General features: G+C 34.5%; 1 protein-coding gene across 1 annotated transcript; it reads left to right on the forward strand.

Annotated features, from left to right (window-relative positions):
• The first annotated feature begins 1,364 nt into the window (after positions 1 to 1,364).
• On the forward strand, positions 1,365 to 16,306 carry LOC138321676 (uncharacterized). Its single transcript, XM_069265520.1, has 7 exons — positions 1,365 to 1,761; positions 6,757 to 6,898; positions 7,243 to 8,843; positions 12,750 to 12,849; positions 14,747 to 14,835; positions 15,342 to 15,540; positions 15,942 to 16,306. The coding sequence occupies exons 1-7, from the start codon at positions 1,660 to 1,662 to the stop codon at positions 16,172 to 16,174; spliced, it is 2,466 nt and encodes an 821-aa protein (XP_069121621.1). The 5' UTR covers positions 1,365 to 1,659; the 3' UTR covers positions 16,175 to 16,306.
• The last annotated feature ends 1,582 nt before the right edge of the window (positions 16,307 to 17,888 follow it).

A 17,888-nucleotide genomic window follows, 5' to 3' on the forward strand; every position in this document is an offset into this window, starting at 1 on the left:
TGGTACTCACTGAGCGTTTTTGTGCGTCACATAAAATGATCATAAAATCTTGTACATAACTACAAAAAAATTATAAGATTTACACATACTCAGTTAATATAGAAAATCTCGAATTCAAAAATTCAATTTGATAACTATAATGTATATGCATCTTGTTCTCAGCTGATTTTAAAACTAATTGCTTGGTTATTCATTTCTCATTTTCTGCAAAACCTGAAGTGGACAAGAAGGTAAAGAATGGAGTACTTTGGAAACAATAGAAATGTCAAGTTCGCTGTAACAGAAATAATTTCATCTTGATTACAGAATCGTCGTTAAACTGCGATTAGCCTAGTCTTCTTTTGAACAACAAGTCTTCAGAGCCCGGTTGTTTAAAAGGTGATGAACTTAATTACAATAGTAGCAAAATTTTAATAGGTCATTTACTGCTGACCTGTGATTAAATCTTCTCCAAAGTTAATAAATAGGTACAGAATAGAATACTTCAGCATTCTTTAAAATTTCGTAAAGATTGTTTTACGATAACCTATTTTATCTTTGTATGAAAATTGTTGTTTATCTGTGATTAGCTTAATCACCTTTCGAAATACGACGTAGTTTAATTGTTTTTACGTCGCCATTGGCATTCATGTGTATGACATGTGCTAGTGTTTTAGGCAACTGAGTAGTTTAAATATGTTTCCATGGGATAGCGATATTGTCTTCTTAACAGCTACAACCACATTACGTACGAAACGTAAAAGAAAAAAATTATGTCGGAAACAAGCCGAGAAAGATGAGTGGGGATGGTGAGATTTGACATTTGAAATACCTAATGAGCATATTACTGCATATTATTTTAATTTGTAAAAGGGTAGAAGGCATATACATATTCCCAGTTCCATCATACACATATGCAACCCAAATATTTTCTATCATAACCCATACTGATACTTTTTGCTTCTACGCATGTTCCAGGAAGTTAGTTGAAAATTACAAAACACATACATAGAGTTGTAGTGGATGAGAAAATCATGGGATAAGGTAGTGTGTCCTTGTATATAGCTTTGGGGGTGGGGTGATATTCATCACAATGTTGACTTTTTATGGCATTGAATTTAACATTGAGAGGAAGGGTTATTTTCTCATATTTACCGTTCAGATATAATGTTTACTTGCATTACAGAACAGGCGCGGTCTCGATAAAATCCTTTAAACTCGACACCGCTTTTAAGATAGACTTGTTAGCTACATTGTACCATCCGTCATCTGTAACACGTGAATGGAAAGATAAATTTAAAATACAGCAATCATGTGATAACAACAATGGAAGCACTGACCATGACCTTACTGAGAAGCACATGACCATAACAGCCAAGTGTCGATTTCAGTCTGATCAGTACGGTCGGTGCACACCAAGCCGTCCCGTATGAACAGGTATTATTTTACCCGTATGTACAGGTAAGAAGACTATCATCATATCATCGCCCGGTGGACTAGAAGGGACTGCAATACTAATTACCACAGTCCTAACACCAGACACTTTCGCTTAAAGAAAGCAAATGATAAAAGGCGAATGGACATGGATGTCATCTGGAAAATGGGTCACGGATCTTGGCAGCGTTGGTGATGAAAATACATCAATAGTTTTAATAGAGAGGTCGTTAATGAAAATTAGAAATGACGGATGAATCGGTCTCATTTTCCTTCGGAAACTGCAAAATATGTACGGGAAAGGCCATGGGAGTCCACTACGGCACAGCGACTTGCGAAGGTTGCAAGGTAAGCATAAGAGAATATGTGATGATATAATATATATTTATTTCATGTACTTATGTGCATATTCAACAATGAAGTCTTTGAACTACATATGATATAATCTAGAGTTAATGCAGGTTGATTTAATGCTTGAGGAAATTCGGGATAAAAGTGGCGATGTCTCGCTGCTGAATCGTACAATAGGAAATTTTATACGATTTAAACTAATGAACTATTTGCAAATGTTTATGCGCTTTGTAATATTTGCAAGTAGTCTGTTTAGAATGTAATATTTTATTACATAGAATATCAATATTGACGTGTCACCGTTTATGAGTTAACAATGAACTTCCGTCAATTTATATATTTCCTAAAATAAAGTTACATTAAAAAAAACCTTATCTCTTGGGGCTTAATCTCCGAACACAGTTCCGGCATAAATTTGTCACGCTTCTTTCAAAATAGAATTAGCAGCCTTTAAACCGGATGCTTGTCAACGCTAACGATAAAAGAAATGCCTACTTCTTCGTCAATATTCAATAAAGATTCGTCACAAGGTTAAACAAAACACTCAGGTGCAAAGAATAAGCTCGTGAAATGTCACTAAGGAAGAAACTCAAATGTAGATATTATATATGTCAACTTAGCATAACATTAATAGTATATTTATGTTCAATTTATCTTTAATTTAGCTGTTGTAATGCATGATATGACATTGATAGACTTATATTTGAATGTATCATCTCAAACCTGGAATATACAACAGGCAAACCAAATATACGACAGAAAAATATCAAACCTCTTACAATAAGTCAATTTTGTATCTAGCGGTACCAGTACCGATTTTGCACACTCTAATACTGAATAGTTGTTAAATTGCGCGTGTGATTTTCGTAAATCATATTTTTAGCCATATTTTTAATCAATTTTGGCGAGACATTAAATTTCGTGAAATATAGAAATGCCTGGCAACCTAGTCTAAACGTACATGAAATCGTCCTGTTTAGGAAAAAAGGGTCAGAAGAAGCTATAGATACAATATATATATATGGGAAAGGAAAAGGAACGTGTATGCTAGGTGTCTGACAATCCAGGATAGGTTAGACTCCGAATCAGATTACGAAACATTGTGTAAGATTTCACACAATGGAATCGCTAAGAGCAACTAGGTTAAATATTAGAATGAGCGCAGCATTAGGCAAAAAAATATATGTCTGTTTAGGGTTACCCGAACGACCCTAATTTTTTACCCCCTACCTAAAACTTTTTTTTCTACTTTTCAAGGATTTGTTGGGGTTTTTTTTAAGTTTTTTTTAAGTCTAGACTTCCACCTCAGACTCCGGTTCCGGTCATTATTTCAGAGTGAAGGACAAAAAAAAAAAAAAAAAAAAAAAAAAAAATCCCGACCTACCGACCCAATTTTCCCCCCAATTTAACCCTAAATAGACATATTTTTTGGCCTTATACAAAATGTGACAATAATGCAATTATATGTTTGACACATTTTAAAAAGCGGGACCAAATCGGGAATATCTTAGGAATAATATAACACTACACCAATGTATGATGGTGCTTTATGTTAAAACATATTTGCCTCTGATATGGAAATAAGGAGGTATTTTAGCATCGATTTTTTATGATACAAACATATCAGTCATCATTATCAGAAATTAAATGCAGTAAAACCCCTATAACTCGAACAGCAGGGGACCAGGTCAATCGTTCGAGGAATACGGGGTATTCGACTCATACGAGGTTGGTCACGATCGACAGTCAAAATGTCCGGTCTCTAACTACATATGTATGACAAACAATGAACGGCAATAACATTTTAATTACTCTATCTTTCAGCATTTTGGATTTCTTTATTCAAGTGTTTTATTGATAGCAATATCAGGTTGAAAAATATGTGTAACATGAATTTAGCGTTTGAAAATGCTTACGAGAAAGTCCTAAATCAAATTTTATTCACAACAGAGTAAGCGATCGTCATCTAGGCCAATGTACAATCAATATTAGTCAACAAGGAGTACATTTTCTATTATTTGATAATGACAAATCATTTCAAACATTTACAAAATACATACTCACAATAAAGTTACGAGAAACGTCTATTTCCTAAAAGCGTAACGTTAGGTAATATGTGTTTACGAGTAAAGTTACAAAATACAATTTTATGGGAAAAGAAATGTACTTTGCATATCATCGTTTGATATAGTTTACATCTTTCTATAAAAAAATATTGCATAAGCCGCCGAATGAAAGCGACAAAGAATTGTTTAAAAAGTGAACTTATATAATTAGGCGGACGTCAGCAATATTTTCCGCCTCTTTTGTCATTTCACAATGCATTATTTCCATTAACGCAGATCAACAATTTACGTAATTTCGTATTTACAGCGAAGATTATTACGAGAGAAACATCAATAATTTAATGCCTTTTCTTAAATGTTCAAATAAAGTTAGCATCAAACATCGTGGTAGGTAATAATGACATTTTTAATCCCTTAATTACCTAAAGGCTTGATACGCCATCTGTATAAACACAAGGTCGTGAGCTAATAGCCTTGTCGGTCGGTGCAGTCAGGTGTGACACAGGCAAATAAATCCCATGAGCCGAACACTTGTTCGACGAATACATAGGTAAATTCTATGTATTTGATGAAACGGGGACATATTTCTGTTCGAGGAATAAGGAGTATTCGACGAATAGCTGTTCGAGCTATCCGGGGTTTTGTTACATAGATTATATAGGGACACGGTCGGGACCGTACGACCAGTTCGAAGAATAGGGGATATTCGAGGAATCCGGGTTCGAGTTAGAGGGGTTTTACTGTAGATGTGTATATAACGTCCGATTTGTGTTCATTAAGGAAAATGAAAAATTGAAAAAAAAATTACTTAAATAATTGTTTACTTTAAGTTATTTACAAAGCAGACACTACAGACTATAAATGATACTCATCATTTGGACAACAATTGGTGTTTAATCGTATATATATATGTCTGATTTGAACAAACAATAATATAAAATAATTTATTTTGCTTTTGGTGCATGCGCAGTCAGAACTTCATTTTATATAGAACATAGTGGCATGGATTTTTTTCGGGATGCAATTAATTATTTCTAGCATTTTTATCTTAAAGTAAAATTAGAAGCTCAAACTTTTCAATGGTGGTAATGGTGTAAAGTAAGTAACTTTTGTAACTGAAGAAAAATACCAAATCGTCTGCTGCTGTTTTTGATAGTGAAAAAATAACATTTGTCAGCGGTGGATAATTGTTTACTTTAAGTTATTTACAAGCAGACACAAGACACTTATCATTGTGTGACTATCAAGTCTTGTAAGATTACTTCCGTGCAGAAGGTGGGAGGAACAACGTCAACTTTTGTGCTCATTATCAGCCTAATTTGTAACGTTACTGGTCTATTTGAGTATATTCTAGTAAGATTGCACTATGTTTAGCTTCTGTTTAAAGAGCTGTTTACTGGACTGGTTTCCAGACGGACCAAAAACCAGAAATGGTAACCAACTTTTGTGTACACAGCACTGTCATAACTCGGAAACGGTTATCGAAACATGCCACTTCAATTTATTTTCGTATCTCCAATCCATGTTTACATAACTTGCATTGCCAGATTTGATAGTTTTAAATAACACTTCACTGTGTACGTAATGAGGCTGGTTATAAAAAAAATGGAATGTGTAATCCTAATCACGGGCATTCACTTATATATGACAATATTAGTTATCGTAGTCAGGTGTCATGGTTACACTATCACATGAATTAGCGCATCCACACTTCGCTTACACCGACAAAATGTTCAAAACAACATGTGACGTACCTGTATTACCGTATTTAAAGAGAACAGTCACGTGACCCAGACTGAACAAAGACGTTTTCAGTTCCTTAACCATTCATAAATGAAAAACACTTAATAGACCGGAGGTTCATGTATCGTGATACCGGGTGTAAAATGGGGCATCAACCACAGGACAGAGATATAAAAATACAACTACATACGTACAATGACTTGTGTTAACATGTATTCACACTATTATGTTCAAAAAGGGTATTAACATATTTACATATTCATATTTACATTAGTAAAAACGCAATCAATATTTTGCTTATCATTTTAGCATTTCCATTGGCTTAAAATTCCCTTTTATTTGCAGAAAATAAAGGTTAGTATGCTAAACCTGTCTATATTATTAGTCCCCTCCCACTAATATATTTCGAATAGACAATATAGACAAATAATTTTGGCTCATCAACACATGGGTTGCCCATTGTTAAAGTGAAAGTCGGGCAAGGATGGCTAAAGTCGGTAAAAATGGTGTGAATGTATCCAGTATAATTTCGTATGAAATGGAAAAATAAAATCTCTCGTCAAAATCTGTCTGCGTACGAAGAAATTGATTTAAAGTATGGAAATTCTAAAACGTCCTCCCGGCTCACTATGCCCGTGGTTACATTTCCACGCAGCCTCGCTTTCAATGCTTTCAACTTTTCTTTACTTTAATGGTTAGAACTGGGAAACTAAGCAGAACTTGACCGTCGTATTAATATGTGAGAGCTTTTGGAAGGCCAATGAACGCATTTAGACTGGTTTTCTTTTCCCGACTATTCACTTTAACATGGCAAAATCTCATGTGTAATTTTTTTTTTTTTTTTTTGGCTCAATTAAAATTTTCGTTGAGAACAATTCCCTTCACCTCACCATCATATCAGAAGAAATTACTGATACATCGACAATGTACGTTGCTGTTACATCGCTCCTACTGATGATGTCACATAATTTCGAACTTCTTTCAAATCAAGTGTTTGTATAGATATATCTAGTTTTAAGATTAAACATGTTTCACTTTTTGTGAATTTACGCTCTTGTATGCCATTATAGGGTTTTAACGTTTACATTGCACTATGATAAATCCGATACACTCACGCAACTAAATGGTGCAATAAGGGGATATGAACCTCTTACTAATGTGATGTATATGCGTTACGTTTTAGGCATTCTTCAAACGTTGGATGGACAGAGAAAAAACACTAACTTGCTATTTTGGCGGGAACTGTGTCATTACTCCGGATACACGTCACTGTTGTAAAGGATGTCGCTTCCGGAAATGTAAAGAGAACGGGATGTCGATTGAAGGTAAATATCTTTGTAAAGTACGTTGATCAGTATGTATTTGATTAATTTGTACTTGCAACAGTTTTTCACGACTCATAACGGCATATTAATGATGAAATTTATAACTTGGAGGAAATTCCAATTTCGGATGCTCAAATCATAGTCGTTAACACAGAAAGAAGAAAGATATTAGACCCCAGATCATACAGTCGCTTAATACGCTCATGCTTAAGGGCCAGCAGTGCGATTTAATCATCATTTCAAAATTAATGTTCATAAACAATAAATGCTAATCATGAAATTTCTTAATATAAACTCTTTTAATCCAGCTGTATGTTAGTTGTATAAACGTTACATTATTTCAGCGATAAAAATGGGTCGGATTCCAAAAGTTGAGAAAACAGCTGCAATTGAAGATTTGAAAAGATCCAAAAGAGAAGGAAATGCGCCTTCCTTATCGAACCAGAGAAGACCACAAAAGAAAACCATAGAGAGGAAATCTTGTAAAAACAACAATAATAAGAAAGCCCGCCAAGATAACAACATTTCCTCAATTTTGGATCCTAATCCACATAAGGCGGACGAATTACTACAATGGTCTCCACTGGAACATTGTCAGTTATCTAACTTAGACGGGCTATTTAATGACGACTCCCTTTCCATCAATGTACTAGACAACGACTCCAACGGAATGACCACCAGTAACGTCGAAGACGGGAGGACATTTTCACACGACGGCCAAGAACCTAATAATAATAATAATAATAACCGCTTTCTCGACCATCAAGCGCAGAATCTCTTACACACGGAGTCGAACGGCGACTGCACAACTGCGAAAAATTTACAAGATAAACAAATGTCACATAACAATCACACAAACGATCACCATTCCTCTCAACATTATTTTAGCCAATATGGAACATCTAACCTGCATGAGATATCACCGGATGCATATATGGATACTCAAACCACTGAAATAAACAATGACCACCTTTCTTCCACCCAAACTCCTGTTTACGCTAGCTCTACCGCAGCAGCAGACCACCAGAGAGAATATATAGACAGGGCTATAATCAACTCTATTTTTACGGCTGTGGACGACGACTGCCCCGATGTTTACCAGACCTCAAATCTGCCCGCACCACCTAAAGTTACAGTCACCGATGCCGACACAGCCAGAACAGATGAGCTAGGCGACGAGAGTGCCCAACTTCACAACTATGTACGACTATTGACCACCTTATCAGAAAATGAAACCATTGGTCTCGGAAGTCAATGGGATCTTGCTTTTGGGAAACAGTTGGGTGCGACCTTGGCAATGGATACGTCATCCTCCCCTGGGGGGATATCAGAAAGTACACCTGGACCCGACGTTATTAACAGTAATTTAGCATTTCAAGACCAGCATCCCGGGCAGGCAGTGTCAAGATCACCTAGTACAGAAAGTGAAGCAACTAACAGAGATACAGATATCGACAGAGGTGTTGTTAATGAGACGATGCAAGGTGACGGCGATTCGAGACCATTTACCAGTGGCCACCAACCCGGCGCTGATATTAACCAGCTGGACAACATCCCTCGATCAGAGTCTCATGGAGCAAAACGTTTGTCTAATTTGACAGTCAATGAACAAATCGATAAAGGGACAAACGCTACTTTCAACCTTTTAAGATCCCAAAGACTGGATCGGCTAGCGACAGCTATTTTTGTTAATTTAAATGGAAGCAAAGATCCCTCAGAAGACAATTCTCCAAACAGCATTGCTGAAAGATGCCTAAATCAAGCAGGCCGTTCATCAAAAATCACGCGCACATCCCCTCACCGTGGTCAGACTGACAATGACATAGGACATGATGTCATGGCGACCATGAAGAGAACTCTCGGGGTATTCCACAGGTCCGTAGATAGGCTGTACATACCAATTTTCCTGAGAAAGCGGATTGCCATGAAGTCAAGAAGCCAACAAGTAAGTACATATAGGATTTAAACGAATACTGCTAATTTCAGTTGAAATTTTATGAAAAGAGTTTAAGACGGTTTTAGTTTTGCGAGTCTAAGCGAGCAAAAATTGATAAAACTTCGAGAAGATTATAAGTATATGAATTGAACTCAAATTTTAGATCCTTTGTATCAAATAACTACAACAATCTAAATTTCAAGAATCTCAAAGTGAAAATGTGTTGCGAAACATACAACAAATGTCAATTTGTCATGACTACCTCGAATGCTGACGTCACGTCATTTTTTTCTGACGTCATGACATGGCCTTTAAATGAATTTCCAGCAAATGAAAAACACTCCAGGTTACATTGCGCTAATGGCATGAGTAATGAGTAAACTATATAGTACAGCGTTCAGATTTTAACGCTTTTTGTTTAAATATGATTGCGCATATTGCATTGCATACGACATTAGCATTTCGACTCCAATTTGCGAATTCACTATACCACTAAAAAGTTCAAACTAAATGCTACATTAGAAAAAATAGTGTGTCAAAATAATTAAATATGCCGCGTTGCAAACCTAAATCATAATATTCGAATTAGTAAAACGATGTCTTCACTAAATCTTATATTTCTTTTCTTTATTGTATTTCTAAGAAGACCAGCTAACACTTTTAAAGAAATTTAACACATAGTCGGACTTGAAGATAACCTCGTATGTGAACCATAATTTGAACTATAATTTAAAAACTGGTAACCTTCACGTTTAGGTTATCTATCTCACCAATGTGTTCTTGTCTTTGCAAACATCTTATTATGCAAATAGTCCAAAAATTTTAAACGGGAAATAATTGGGCTGAAATCTTGGGAGTTAAGTGGGTCATATGGATTTTATGCTGAAGTATTATATCCCTTGTTTTTAAGTTGCACCAATAGGCTGGAATAAAATACGTATGTCTACAACATCGCGTCTTGTTATTTCACTCTGATGTCCTTGTATAATACTCTGGGTATATGTGATATCCCACTAGTTCAATATGACTTTCCGAACTATTTTTGGTCGAGATTTTCAACGTTTACTGGAACTACTTTTTTTCTCAGTGTCATGTCATAAATTATTAACGTCGATAATGGAATGACGTCATACGGCTGTTCTACAATCGGTGCCAGTAGAACAAACCATATGAATCCTTAATGCTTTCTCATTCGTAGCTTAAACTATCGACTCAAAATTCATACCTTGCAATTTTCCATTTTCAGTTTTATATCTTGACATACGTTTATCTCAATCTCGCCTTCTTGTGTATGATTTGATGGTGGTAAAAACAGGGCACACAACTCGAGATTATTGGATAATATGAAATCTATTTCACACTCGTAAGCTATATTTTAACATTAATAAAAGACATTTGATAGAGCTTGTGTGCTTTGGAACTTTTAAAACATAAATCACTCGCGTGAAATAACCCCATGCCTAACAAGCACCCGTTGTGTAACCTTTTTATATCTATAAATGCTTTTTCAAATCGTTTTTAGTCACAATGTAGACAAATACAATGAATTCATACTGAAGTTGCATATATATTACCGACATTTTCGTTTAACAAGAACTAATTATTCACGTGTCTATTATTTGGCACACCGTTTTAGCGTTACAGCATCAATGACCTGACATGGCTTCGAACGCTTAATGTATTAGACGTTACTTAAAGTTTTAGAGTATTTCCACCATGTTCAGATGATAGTATAACATTGGATATGTACTTTGCTATCGATTGAAACGACTCCATATTTGCCATTATATAATCTTAACTGCATGGCAAGATAAAAAAACCCTAATGTGCCTGCTTTTGTTAAGTCAAATCCGGTCAATCAAGCGCTCCTTGTCCCTGCTATAGATACTAGGTTTTTTAATGTCAGAAATATGTAACGACTCCTATGAAATGTTTAACTTGTGTTTTGCATATTTTGTCCAACTTAACAAGCAACACAAACATCTAACCAACAGTTATACTGAAGATTATATCCGAAAAATACACTCTTTTTATCAACTTAGTTATGTTCAAGTAGGCCTAAGAAGTGGCACGTATGCATACAAAGTATCACTAATCTTAAACACCGGCTACTACCTTAATTCCACGTTAAAGTTATATGTGCCATATTTTTCATACTCCTGAATAAAAAAAGCTTTTAACACGTTATTCACCACCATATTTTCATTATTACAATACTTTCAATGTAAAGGGTTTTAAAGTACAAATAAGAGCTGAAAATGTTTTTTTTTCTGTCAAAATTCGTTATATTTACATTTACAGTGAAAATGAACGCATATGGTCAGACCTAGAGCCCTAATTGTGATCAAAATTGCTGTTTTAGATTCATATCAGAATATACGAAATAATTTTATTATTTTTTTATTTCGTACCTCAGTAATTCGATAAAAGGTTTTTTCTTTGAAAATGTAACATAAGTTATGTCACGTCCTTTTTCTGTATTCCTTTCATTAAACGTCTTAGATTTTTTTTGTCTTAGTCGTATATAAATATTGTTCGCAACTTTACGATATTTATTGGCGTGGTAAAACATCCTGACTAGAATTCGACATTCTGATATAAATCATATAATTATCGGCGTAAAAGCGTTATGATCTCTTGGTATTCCTGATAATGCACGTGATATGACAGCTCGTGCATACATAAAGGTGTTAAATATGGGTGGTCTGGGCTATTTTGACAGATAATCCAACCTTTCGTCGTCATTTTGTTTAAAATAGCATGAAAATTGCATATGAAAGCTGGCTATTACGGATTTTATCTGCGAAATTCTATACATACACGAGTTATGCTTTGACGCCCACACATAATGTAGTATGTTAGAAGGCATGAGGTGAATATCATAGCATACAAGGTTAACTGTGGCATCATAAACCATACTTTATGAGAAAGATAGTCAATTAATTGTTAAGGTCATGCTCTAATTGAGTAAGCTCCATTCGGTCGCAACCGTTTAATAAAGTTTCATCGTTAAATCTAATATGGATATGACGTCGAGCAATTTTAATAATTTTGTTATGAGAACGATATTCTTATTGCTCATATCATCTGCATTGAAGCAAGTATACAGATGCAGCTAAAATTATTTTATTAAATCTCATTTTTATGTTTTAATCTTAAATCATAGAAAATCCAACCTTGCAGTATGTATTTTTTTTTCACTTATTAGTATCGTCTTTAATAGATCAGTATCTACGCTTTAAATAAATAATTGTTCTAGCTGACGCCAATTCTACTGAAGTTTGAAACACCAAAAGACCTTTATCTTAATAGTGTTCGATATTGACATATTTTAACTCTGAAAATGTGTAGACTCAATTCACTTGAATGGTATCCCGTATTTGCAAATTATAGAGTTATCTGCCCTTGCTGGTAGGTATTGATTATGACATGTGTTTGCGAGAGTAACGTCATTCTTTTTAGAGAAAACTACGTGAGTTTCCGTAAATGAGGTCACAATAGAAACCTAACAACAATGAGATCGTTATGGAATATGCAAAGACGTAATAACGCTTGGCTATGGTCAGGTGAAAATATATTTCAAATACAATTCGTTTTAAAGGGTGTGTGCTAGTTAGTCTTGACATCTTATTCCAAATATTCAATCAAAATACCCAGAAGTGTTTCAAGACCTTCGAAAAAAAATAAGCTTAAACCATTACAAAACCAACAAAAATACATATAAAACGTAAAACATGTTGATTAATGCAGTTTGCTAAAATGAAACATTCTATGATGTCTCAAACGCAGTGTTAAAGCCGATTCATGTTAAGTATGTATGCTTGACATCTTCCTAAGTTGGATTTTTATCGGCTTTTATTGTATGTCAAATAGATAGACAGGTTAAATATCAGCTGTATTTATATTTCTTTTTAGAATGGTCAGCAGCAGATTTCAGCAAGGACAAAAGAGAGAATGGGCTACTTGTTGTCGAAGTTTTTGAAAGAAATCAAAACGGAAAATGAACGCATCACAGGTAGGAACATGTTTTGCAATTTCAACTACCAAGCTTTCAATTGGTCCTCAACTATGCATGCATCACATGCTATATGAAGTGATTATTTCTCTATTTTGGAATAAGCTGGTATTATGTCTTTTTGCGATGCCGTAATCACTCACGTTATAGCATTACACTAAAACATACTACTGAACAACAACATGCAATTGAATAATCCCGACAACAACTGTGTAATGGACCGCGTTGGCCGGGTGGTTAAGATGTCCCGACATATTACCACAAGCCCTCCATCTCTGGGTTACAAAACAACAACTGTGATTATTATAATTATACTGAGTTTCGTTTATTATATTATGTATGCAGATATTTATTTAATGTTGTCTATGAATAAGAAAATAAATGACAAACAACAACAATGTATTATAAAAAATGATTAATATGACCATATCCAGGATTTTCCGTACATTTTAATAACAGGGTAAAATCGGGTAAATGAGTGGTATTTCAGTGTTGTAATCATGTAGGTAAAGCAATGTAGTTCGCCTTTGCCTCCTTGACCTCTCCCTCCCTGAATTTAGAGTTCGCCACACCAGCCTAACTTCCCACCGGTTATAGAAATATTATCCTTTACTTGTAGTTAATTCATTGTTTTTCTAGATCTTTTGTAGAATTGTTACAACTGTAGAACTCTTGTGATTGCTCTTTCATAATCCACTGATTCGGAAAATCTGTACCGTTTTTGACAGTAAAAGTTGACGGAAGCGTCATGACGTCATAAAAAGACCTGGATTTTTTACGACAACTTTTCGCTTTAAGTCCTGTCAAAATGTCAGTTTTTAAGATAAAAATGATAAAATGCTATTAAAATCACATAGATTGAAGATTTTGACCTAAAATTTCTACCATAAACCTAAAATGTAACATAAAAAAGTAGTTTTTTCAATAAGTAAAACTATCAGTAGATAAACATCACAAAGTACAAGAATATAATTCCTAATTTTAATGCATATGTCGACATTAAAAGTCAGCTTTAGTCTTTTTATTTGAGGCGAAAGGCTATAACTGGTATCAGATACAAATTTTGGGATAATAAAACACTTTTTAATGCCTAAAAACACACAAAGTCATAAAGTATCAGATCATTGATAAAAATTGCGACGCATCATGGTTTGAAAGTCGTAATGAAAGCAAAAGGATTGATTGGGACAAAAGTCAAGAACAATGAAATCTTTAAAATACATCTTCAAAGAGAATTTAACGAGTGAGAAGTGTCTCCACCTATCTTGTGATACCTATATAGCCCTCATCCGTCAGTCATTTTAAGATAACGCGCTGTAAGTACTTTTTAATATTCCAGATGAAGGGGAAACTTCCATTTTTAGTTTAATTAGATGTATTCCCTTTTGATATATTACGGGAGAACAACCCTTATCCGTAAGATATTTCAAGATAACGCGTTGTAAGTTGTTTAAAGATTTCAGATAAAAGGAAAACTTCTATTTTCAGTTTATTTCAATGTATTCTGTTTTTAGCTCACCTGACCCAAAGGGTCGGTGAGCTTGTGTCATGGCGCGGCGTCCGTCGTCCGTCCGTCATTTAGCATATTACAGGAGAACAGTCATCTTCGAGCGTCTTCTTTAAAAATGGCGGCATATCATAATACTCTTTCAAATGTGACTATGAAGGAAAGGATTATTCTTTCCTAAGGATCACAATCACCTGTGGGCCCTCGGGTAGAATGTCGCTATCATTCATATCCACATACGAAAGAATATCCTTTAATATCTATTAGATATACATAAATAATAATTATATTTAGTTGTGCAATTCCTTTTATAGCCCAAAGACAAAACAAAATCAAGATTAGTCGTTAGCAGAACTTAAACTTGATAACCCTTTTTCACGCTTCTTCCAGGGTTCGCCACTGAAATGCCTGGGTTCTCATGTCTCAGTCGTGATGATCAGATGGTCCTTCTTAAGAGGGCATTTATTGAAATATATTTGGTAAGTGTGGCTATACTGAATTAAACGTTTTCTATTATTGACATAATTTATAATTGACTTTATACGGAACAAATTAGTAGGTCTACAAGTTAGATTAATAAACTTGAAGCGTTAGATTTAGAATCATGATGCCAAAATAAACCGAAAAGTTATGTAAATGAGCATTACGTACTGTCGACGGTACTTTTAAAATCACCATACCAAGAATATCCCAAAGTGACTTGTAGTCTGTACGTGCTTCATTAAGACCTAACAGTCGTTCACTTTTGCATGTAGCCATTTTCACGTGTATGTGCAATATTCTCGCGGGTTCGCAGAAATTCATTTGACTTTGAATATAGCGAAATTCAAATCCTCGCGAATAAAACTAATTAGACAGTCATGTTGAATATTGAGAATTACGATCATTTCGGATTTAACGTTACGACTGCTATACCGGTCGATCAACTCCCTAAATCCTGCGTGAAAACAAAAACTTTATAGCATTCATAATACTGTAATTGCAGCTCACAACAGCAAAGGATTACACTGACGAGTCCTTAGTAATCGAGGAAAACAACTTCGCTTTGGATGAGACGACTTTAAACGCCTTTGTGGATGACCAGTTGATGGACAATATGAACCGGTTACATGAACTATTGGAGAGATTTGGTCTCTCTAATCTAGAGATAGGACTCTTGTGTGCCATCCAACTCACTTCGCTTGGTGCGTATTTGTCTAGATAATAGCTTTTTTATTACAGCAAACATTTAAACAATTACTTTTCATGAAAGTGAAGATCACTCATTGTCTTCAAGTCACATGAATTTGTTTTGATTTTACAAGTTTTGGCTATAAAGTTTCGCAGTCTATTTCAAACATCGATGTTCTACTAAACTTTATCCTTCGATATTACAATGTAAATATAGGGTTTGTTTGTTTGATTAATTAACGTCCTATTAACAGCTATGGTCATGTAATCCTTCTTTATATATATCTGAAATAAAAGTTGAAAAAATTGAAGAGAGAAAAAATATATAACTGAAAAATCTTTTTCATTAAAATGTTACAGAATAGCTAAAAAATGACGCTAAATTATCATAATCTTCATATTGTTTGTTTACCAGATGGGCTGGCGGTGGAGGACGCGGGTTCCGTAGAAGGTCTACACTCCCACTATCTCGACGTCTTCAGTTATATGTTGTATTCCAGTCAGCGAGATAACAAGGCGAGAATGGTTGTCGAGATATTCTTCAACCTTATCCCTGTGCTCAAGAGTCTCAGTAAAAGTATCAATCATTTCATGGAGTCCGTCGTACTGGAAGAGAATGCAGAACAGTTGTTCGAGAAGCTGTTATGAACGTTTACGTAGATGTTTGAATATTACATGATAGAATGCAGAACAGTTGTTTGAGAAGCTGTTATGAACGTTTACGTAGAAGTTTTAATATTGCATAACAGAACCAAGAACAGTTGTTCGAGAAATAGAACAAAGAACAGAACAAAGAACGCAAAAAATTGTTAATTAATATGTTATGATTGGTTACGCAAACTTGTTTATATTACTTAGCAGATAGGTCAAACAAATAATTTTGTGTATTAAAATTATGGAAAATGTGATATATAAATTCGAAAATCAAATCAGACGGCTTTCAGCATAAATTAAATAGCATTTATGAAGAAAGAAAAACGAAAAATCAGGTATAGCGACTGAGATTTCATAACTTATTTATGAGAGAAACTTACATATCGTTTCCACGGAAAGGCAATCAGTTTTAGTTTTCTTTTCTAGTTTCAAGAGCGCCGACCAACCCAGACGTAGTGCACAGCAACTTCTAATCTTGCACAGTGATTTCCCATTTCGAATGGATATATATCGGTACGATCTTACTTACCTTTTCACGGCAGATTATCTTTTTACAGCTTTGAGGACACAATTAATGATCTGATTTTATTTCATACTTGAACTTTAAAACATGTAGTGATCTTGGTTTTTTCCGTTAAACTGAAAAAGTACATGTACTAGCTAAATTGAAAACTTAAATAAAAGATGTTTGAAATATATTATTTTGCAAGTCAATAATATTTTTTTTAAAGAAAATCATGTGTAAATCCGGACATTTAAAATTTTCTCCTTCAAACACGCTATGAGAATGATACCAGGTATCCCTTTTGTATCATGGTATATGCACATCAATCGAGATCTTATCATTTGCATGTCTGCCGTTCACGATCATGTCACGTGACAATATGTTCTTACATAACTAACCTGCTGCACAGTGAAAACAGGCCAGACCGTTCTTATGTAATATTTACTGATGATCGAGGTAAGGTAATATGAAACCAAACAAAATAACTCTTCCATGTGACTGGTATAAAAAAATTCTGAGTCCATGACATGTGGCGAAAACAACGCGTGATGTTAGTGTCATTGTAAATTACTCACAGTTTGACGATCTGATTGTATTAGGTGACTTCCGAAAAATAGAAAACATCAACAAATAAGGCATTACAAGATTCCATATTTTTAACATGTCTAGAATATTAATAAAGTACGTTAAATTTCTATAGTTAGGTATTATCTGTTTGCTTGTTGCATTGAGTGTGGCGACATAAATCTTACATACCTGTATAGTCAGGACGGATACTATTTACAACATCAGTCTGTGTACCCTGTATCTTCATACGAAAAAGACATAATAATTATGTTTTAAAACATAAATTCGCATCCTTCCTGATAAATATTTGTCACACTTTTTAGGGCGGTGGTATTTTTTTTATTAAGTCAATCTCTCAATATTTTACTTTATTTTGTTATATTTCTTGTTTTATATAGTTTTATATATTATACGTATAATGACATATTATATATTATGATATTTGTCTATGGTTTATGATATCAATAAATATTTTGTCACTTTGTTTGGCTGTCTAGTCTTTAGGTTGTCATTTTTCAATATGGCAATTCCATAGTTTTTTTTTTGTTTGCTTGATTAATTAATATCCTATTAACAGCCAGGACGACCTTCCATGTATGCGGTGTGTAGCGTGTATGAAGTGCGAGGTGCGTGTTT

This window comes from Argopecten irradians, chromosome 4 (genome assembly GCF_041381155.1).
Source record: "Argopecten irradians isolate NY chromosome 4, Ai_NY, whole genome shotgun sequence".
Taxonomy (NCBI): domain Eukaryota; kingdom Metazoa; phylum Mollusca; class Bivalvia; order Pectinida; family Pectinidae; genus Argopecten; species Argopecten irradians.

Excerpts from the sequence above, each read along its gene's own strand:
- LOC138321676 (XM_069265520.1), top strand. The coding sequence starts at position 1,660 with ATGACGGATGAATCGGTCTCATTTTCCTTCGGAAACTGCAAAATATGT. Across the intron at positions 8,844-12,749 it reads TGAAGTCAAGAAGCCAACAA|AATGGTCAGCAGCAGATTTC; the intron begins GTAAGTACATAT and ends ATTTCTTTTTAG. Across the intron at positions 14,836-15,341 it reads CATTTATTGAAATATATTTG|CTCACAACAGCAAAGGATTA; the intron begins GTAAGTGTGGCT and ends CTGTAATTGCAG.